At 39.7% G+C, this 7,965-nt stretch overlaps 1 protein-coding gene across 1 annotated transcript; it reads left to right on the forward strand.

Annotated features, from left to right (window-relative positions):
• Positions 1-547: 547 nt before the first annotated feature.
• On the forward strand, positions 548-949 carry LOC145006094 (uncharacterized). Its single transcript, XM_078965195.1, has one exon. The coding sequence runs from the start codon at positions 548-550 to the stop codon at positions 947-949; it is 402 nt and encodes a 133-aa protein (XP_078821321.1).
• The last annotated feature ends 7,016 nt before the right edge of the window (positions 950-7,965 follow it).

Below are 7,965 nucleotides of genomic sequence, written 5' to 3' on the forward strand. Positions count from 1 at the left end.
TGAATTTATTGGGGCATGTAGTTAGCCAGGAAAGAATCCATGTAGATCCCTCAAAAGTCAATGCCATTAAAGGCAGAGGGCGATTCCAACAACGCCAAAGGAGATTCGTCAATTCGTGGGGCTAGCAGGCTATTACCGAAGATTAATTCAGAACTTTTCTAAAATTGCCAAACCCCTTACCACATTGCCATAGAAAGGTGTACTGTTCAAATGGATGGAGAAGCAAGAGATCGCTTTCCAAACCTTGAAGCAAGCCCTCTGTAGTGCTCCAGTGCTATCCCTACCGGAGGGAACCGAAGACTTCATAGTTTACTGTGATGCTTCAAATCAGGGTTTAGGTTGTGTTCTTATGCAACGCGGGAAGGTAATTTCCTATGCATCTAGACAACTGAAAACTCATGAAGTAAATTATACCACATATGACCTGGAATTAGGAGTGGTGGTCTTCGCGCTGAAAATTTGGAGGCGCTACCTATATGGTACCAAGTGCACTATCTTCATAGACCACAAGAGCCTCCAGCACATTCTAAATCAAAAGGAACCAAACATGAGGCAGCAAAGATGGGTTGAACCTTTAAATGATTATGAGTGTGAGATCAAATACCATCCAGGCAAAGATAATGTAGTAGCCGATGCCCTGAGCCGAAAGGAGTATTCAAGTCATCGTGTAAAGACCATATCAATCACCATCCAATCTCCCCTAGCCTCACACATCAAGGAAGCCCAATTAGACGCCAGGAAGCATGAAAATATCGCTAGTGAATCACTACGAGGAATGGAGAAGGAGCTCAAAGTTAAAGACAACGAAACTCACTACTTCATGAATAGAATCTGGGTTCCCAAAATTAGGGGATTCAGAGAAGTAATCATGCATGAAGCCCACAAGACACAGTATTTTATTCATCAGGGGTCAGATAAAATGTACTTGGATATCAAGCAACAATATTGATGGCCTAATATGAAGGTAGAGATAGCCTACGAAAATGGAATACCAAAAGCCCTGAGGACTGCTGCAGCGACCAGTGATTTGGGACAGGAGCCACCGGAGGTGTCGGGCCTTCAAAAAACAGACGAGGATTAGGATTTGGGGCAAGAGCCACCGGAGGTAGATTAGTAACTTTGGGCTCGGAGTCAGAACCCTCCGAATAGTTCTCGGCACAGTGATCATCTAAGTGGATTGTAGGTTCCTTTTCTAGCTCATCATCAAGCCATCCTCCATTTCCTAGGTTGGGAAAGTACGTGTCGCCAGGGAGATGCAATCCCGCCATGATATCTACACAAGAATGGGGGTGAAGAGATAGTTAACAGACGTTTAGTATAGTACTTCTTCTATAGTATATTAAACCTTTTATGTTTAGTTAAAGAAAATTTTCAAGTATCTAGGTAAATTTTAGACTAGTTGAAACACTACAATCACTCCCAAGCACATGTTGGTCATGTCTCTAATAAATATAGTTGATTAGGCAATATTGATCCTAGACATGATTACATAACTGCCCAGGTTTAACCGTAGTGTCCAACCTCCAAATACTTTTATTCTGTACATCTTACGATTCTGTTCTAGTATATACATATTCCAAATATATATTTATACTTTTCTAACATAAAGATATATATTTTTAAAGTATAATCCTGGTCAGAGTGTTTTTATCCCAATATGTTTATATTTGTAAATCTTTTATGATTGATATACTGAGTTCACTATAAACAAGGCTTTGATACCAATCTGTCACACCCGCAAACCACAACGGAAAAAGCATTTGGGGGTGGATGATGTCATGTAAATATCACAACACATGCATTATAGTAATCAAAGTACAACCAACCATTGAATGAATAGGTATAGGTTTTACATAAGTGTTTTAAATATGACATATTCTAACATCGAGGAAATACAAAAGACAAAAGGAGTCGCAGCCCGGTGCTAAGTTGTCTTCTCATAACTTTGAGGGTGTACATGTCTACTTGAGCCCAGAGAATACAAGTAGATTTTGAAAGAGTGTCAACATAAACTGGTGAGTTCATAAGCATTTTGGTTTTGGAAAAACCGTTCTTTGTTCTTTCAAAAGGTACATTATTTTTCTCCAGAAAACCTTACATATTTTGATATAGTAAGAGTTAGATAAAAATGATTTCTGCTAGTTCATATTGCGAGCACTTAGTGTATACAAATCATATACCATCCAAATCAAACAAACAGTCGACCGTGTGGTTCTGCCCCAAACCCACAAGAAAACAAGGAACAAGAAAAGAGGCGAAGACCACACATTCCACTGGCTGTCAGATCCTCATGTACATAATCCTGAAGTATTCACTGGGTACTTACAACATTATCCAGTATTGATCTGATGCTATAGATCCTCAAGAAAATCCCTTATTTTCTTATGAAAGGTATGATTAACCAATTCCTTCTATGACTCCTTAGTTCATACTAGTTATGTATATACTAACACGATACATATAGTTAATTGTGGGGATCTGCCCTAAATGCATAATCTAACACGGAATAGGGTATGAGGTGGAAACCACACATTCCATAGTCTATCAAATATTCTTCATATGTAACCTGGATACATATACTAAGGAATCAAGGAATTAATAATGAAAGTTTGTTAGTTACTTGTAAAACAATCCATTTATGAAAGGCCGAGTTATCCCAGGAAAATCCTATATTTTCCTACAAGTTGATGGTTGGTTATCCATTCTAAACTGAGGTGTACAAGTATCTACCATACCTATATTGATAAACGTAGTTTTCCTTTTTATACACAAACCCTGATTACTTGAAGTATACTAGCCTTATTACATAAATAAAACTAAGAAATACATCGTGAACTAAATCCTGAAGGTATTACAAATACGCTCTAGTAATTAAATCGGTTATTACTTTGAGGTTAGTTCACTTGATTCATTATTACAAAAGTAAATCTCTGTTATCTAGGTTGCGAGTTTTATAACCATACATCAACTTGATATGCCACGAAACGGGGCCAGTATCCTTTATGACTTTGTCACCCCAGGCATATGTGCCTAATTGTAGCTAGCAGTTTAGGTGTGGGATAGTCAGTCCCATATAGATCTATACACAACAGTCATGCTCTCCATACAAGAGATTCTGGTCATAAGTGCTAGTCCTACACTCAGATTTTGGTGGAGTGTTACCAAGGACATGTCTCTAACTTACACTAACAAATTTAAAAGTAATAATATCGAAAATCCTTTTATGATTAACATGAATCCGTTATAAAATAATATATTTTATTACATGATTCATAAGTTTGTTACCCTAGTTTTGAAAATTGTTTCTACGAGTTGATTTCTTAATCATTTGGTAAAAACCATTTTTCCATGTTAAAAGCATACTGAAAATATAATTATCTTAAACAAAATAATATATTTTGAGCATAACTTTCTTTGTATTTTTACTTGTATTCCCCCTGAAAACATGAAAACTCGAAAAATCGTAGGGGTATGAACTCACCATTTTGGTGTAGGATTTGAATGTAAGATCGGTATGGATGCTGAGTGTCAACTGAAGCCTCGAACACAATTGGACCCTATTTAACATGTAATGACACATATATGATTCAAATTAGGGTATTTTATGACTAGACATGATACGAAACCACTCTAAGAACTCAGAAACACTTGAACTAAGTGTTAAAACCTTATGTGATTGAGTGAAGGAGGTGTTTGGCCACCCTAAAGGTGTGTACGGTCATGGGTGTACGGTCCATGAGTGTACGAACATACACTCGTGATGAGGGGTGTTTTTTTGAGGTGTTTCGAAGTTTCTACAAGCATCCAAGGAGTGTTCTTGGTCCCATACTTAGTGGTTCTGTAATTTTAAGGCCAAATATAAACATCAAGGGTGTTTACGGTTCTGGGAGGTTTGTGAAGCCGTACAGAGGGGTGTGCGGCTATACACTCTTCATCCATGCCGAAAATGTTAATTTTTCAAGAGAATCAAGGCTAGGGTCGTGTCCAACTAGAATATCGACACCAAATTCTCACTTTGGAGGGGCTTTAAGGTGTGTACGACCATGTTATAAAGGTGTGCGGTTGTACACCTTCAAAACATGAACAACAAGGCCTAAAACATGAAGAATCAAGGAAATCTATCAAGTATAACGAGCTAAGGGATGAATTACTTACGTTTTTTTATGCCTTTAGAGGGTTCTTGGATGAAGATTCTAGAGAGAGAAACTAGCAGGGTGCAGCTAAAGGAAGAAAAGAATGAATGAGAGGGGTCTCCTCATATTTATAGGGTGGGTGACCCACCACCCCGAGTGTGCGGTTGAGGGGTGGGTGTGCAGCCGAACACCCAAGTGTACGGCCATACACTACTCCCACGAGGGTGTATGGCCAGATTTTGCTACTTTACGAATTTATAGTTCATCCCTTATCTCAACCTTGGTTGTACTCGATCTTAGAACACTTAAACGGACCCTTAAACGGTGTTAAAAGGCGACAGAGTCGAGCTTAACCTTGATAGAAGTTCCGAGTTGTATTATCCCCCATTAGAGGGAATTTTGTCCCGAAATTCAAACATAGAATACAAATTGCAGACTTGGAAAATATGAAGATGATTCTTCCATAAAATGTAAGCTCTCGTCTAGCTCTGAGCGGTCTTCATCCTGAAGTTCATGATAGGACTCATACCTAGTCCACCCATCAGTTTCTTGTGTACACAAGTCATATATAATTAAGATTGATAGGACGGTCGGATAGGTGACTCTGCCCCCGGTCCACAACTAGACAAGGAACAGGAGATAGGGCGGAAACACACATCCTAAGTCTGTAGGATCTTAATTATATACCACCCTCGCATGTACATTTAATATTGATAGGCTAACCGTATTTGTCCCTAGTCTCTGTGCTAGAACTTGGCTTGTTGTGCGAGTGGGAATCCTAAATTGGTCTATCAAGGATGTTTAAGGAAAGTTGCTAGTGGATGTCATACTTTTCGTGTTCATACTTTCGGATTCCGGAAGGGAGATGTACATTTCGAAGTTCACATCTAGTTTCCCATTATGTGCAACGTGGGTTTTGGGATTCGAATGGTGTAAGGCAAAGGGTATCCTTAGGGACGTGCAAGTTTGGTATGATGTAGACTTAGTCAGACTAAGAGGAAAGTCGTCATAGAATTGCACATTAAGTTAGTTCGGATGGAGCGTTTTGTTGGAACATTGGTGCCTCGAGGTGTATGTTTTCGATGTTTCCTGCTTTTGGTCTGACATTGGCGGTTACTACTAGTACAAGGGTTCTGATACTTTGGAATTATGAATTTTTATAAAATGATCCTTACTATGTCTCTCTATAATCATTTGGTGTATATTAGTAATGTATAACTGACCCTGTCATATACATTAACCCATCATAGTTTACCCATTAGGGCTTCAACATTCATATGAATGTTGGGATTTATCTTGAACGAAAGGGTAATCAGAATTATAGGAAATTATTGGGGTTTTGAAAGCGTACCAAAATATAGTAGCGTTCCTTGTTGTTTCCCCATTTATATGGGGGTGAAACTCGTTATGCTTCCCCATCCTTTTTCACTGTTGGATGGTCTCTCTTAAAATGTCCCACTCTACCACATAGGTGACATATTGGACTAGCCTTATCATTGGTAGTCGGAGTGATGAACTCGACTGGAGTCCTACAGGTGCGGGCGGTGTGTCCCTTTTTGTTGCATCTAGTGCAATACATAGGTGACATATTGGACTAGCCTTATCATTGGTAGTCGGAGTGATGAACTCGACTGGAGTCCTACAGGTGCGGGCAGTGTGTCCCTTTTTGTTGCATCTAGTGCAATGCGGAAATCAACAGACTCCACAGTGATGGTACTTGAATTTGCTGCAGTACCGGAGGTTTCCCAAGTAGGTTGTGGATGGTGTACGAATAGCAAGGTTGACGGAGGTATTGACTGCCCCATTTCGTTTCCCTTCAGTAGGTCCTTGAGTTGAACAACTCCCTATATTGTTCTCGAACTTATGTTTCAGGGTATTCGGTTTAAGGTTAGGTGTGTCTTTTCTAGCAGGCACTTGTTGCTGAAGTTGGTTATCACCATGATCAGGATTGCTGTTAACACTCCCACTAGCATTCGCATGGCTAGGGTTAAGGATAGCCATGGCGGCTGCTGCGGCTGCTGTGACTGTAGCTTGGAACGTAGCTCAATCCATCTGAAGGTTTAGCGTTTTACGAGCGGGTTGATTACGTTTCTTCGGAGGCATTATCTGCTACATGTCAAGAAAAGGATTTTGTGAGCAACAGTGGTTGCCACTGGATGTATTCTAAAAGTGTATATATATATATATATATATATATATATATATATATATATATATATATATATATATACATACATACATGAAAATTTCTCATTTTTTTCATCTGGTTCTCATTGATTCAACCCACATACCTATGATGTGGTCCTATCAGGAATAGAAGTAGGTTTTCTAGAATGGTTAGAGACCGAGTGTTATCCGAACTAAGTTATCTTCGATTGGTGAACATTGATTTTCAATTTTTGAAAAGATTTGGAAACAATCCATAATAAGACCCATATAACACAACCTTATGAATCCTTCTCCGATCAGTTTATTGGGCTGGCTGGAAATTTTTCGCACTCATGCCAGCGTTAGAAGATATGAAGGTTTAGCTACAGGGGAAACTCCGGAATTAAGTCGATATGAAACTTGACTTGGCGTTTGTGGGAAGTCCCTGAAAGATTATTGGGAAAGAAGTTAGGAAAATTGCAGATTTCGGGAAAAACTCTCGTGGTCTTTAACCTTTGCATTCCATCCACTCTACGAGCTAAAAGTGCAAAGCATTCCTTTAGTAAGTACTTTGGGGTTTTGGTGCACGAAATGATATGAAATTTCGAACTGAGCTTATCATGGAAAATAGTGAGGGCTTCGCCAGAAGGGAGAGTAAGACGAATCGTTTTCTCAAAACAGAGGTTATTAACGTGATTGAAACTCAACCCATCCATGCCGATGATAACATCGAAGCTCTATTTAGGTGTAATGGCATGAGTTTGATGGGAAAAGAGTGATCGCCCAGGGTAAGAGTCCAGTCTATGATTACGTTTCGTAGGTGAAATGGTGATACGACTTTGATAAAGTTACTTAGTTTGCAGGTTAATGATCTGAGATATACGTTGTCTAACGATGTCCTTTAACTGAATTAAGACTATTGTCTCTATAGTTGGTATTAAGATTACACGGAGTTAGGAAAATTTTGACCAACAAGTAGGTCAACAACATACCAATAGAGGGATAACTTGATAGCATGAAGAACTACTATAGTACTTTTACAATTCAGATTTGTCTACGGGGGAAAAGTGTTACTTAGAGCATAGGTAGGAAAGCCATTCTTAACTAAAAGAAAGGATGAGTAGAGTATTTCCTACTAGCGACGTGTACTCCCCGAATGAATCCTTAAGTTAGTCAGTTGGTGCTCCATGTCAAGAAGGTGTCGTTTGAATACTCTTTGGCATGCTTGGAGTTCTATGACTTCAGCTCGGGTTGCAGCAAGCCCTCGCTGCAGGGCCTCTTTGTCTCTCAAAGACCTCTCACAAGCATCTTCAGGGCGGATGGTGCGGATTGTATGCATTCTCGCATTGGCATCCACTCTACGATTCTACTGCAGACTAGGATTGGTAGGACTCTATCTGCAGATCCCCTGCGCTCAGACCATAGAGGCTTATGTCTCCATTGAAGGGCATAGGTTGATCATGTTCTTGACTCCATGTTGCCAGACTTTCCACCCATAGAGGTGTCAGGCCTTGAAAAACCATACGAGGATTAGGATTTGGGATAGGAGCCACCGAAGGTAGATTAGTAACTTTGGGCTCGGAGTTAGAACCCTCCGAATAGTTCTCGGCGGAGTGAAAATCTAAGCGGGTTAAAGGTTCATCTCTTGGCTCATCATGAAGCCATCCTCCATTTCCTAGGTTGG

This window comes from Lactuca saligna, chromosome 1 (assembly GCF_052625555.1).
Source record: "Lactuca saligna cultivar CGN05327 chromosome 1, ASM5262555v1, whole genome shotgun sequence".
NCBI lineage: Eukaryota > Viridiplantae > Streptophyta > Magnoliopsida > Asterales > Asteraceae > Lactuca > Lactuca saligna.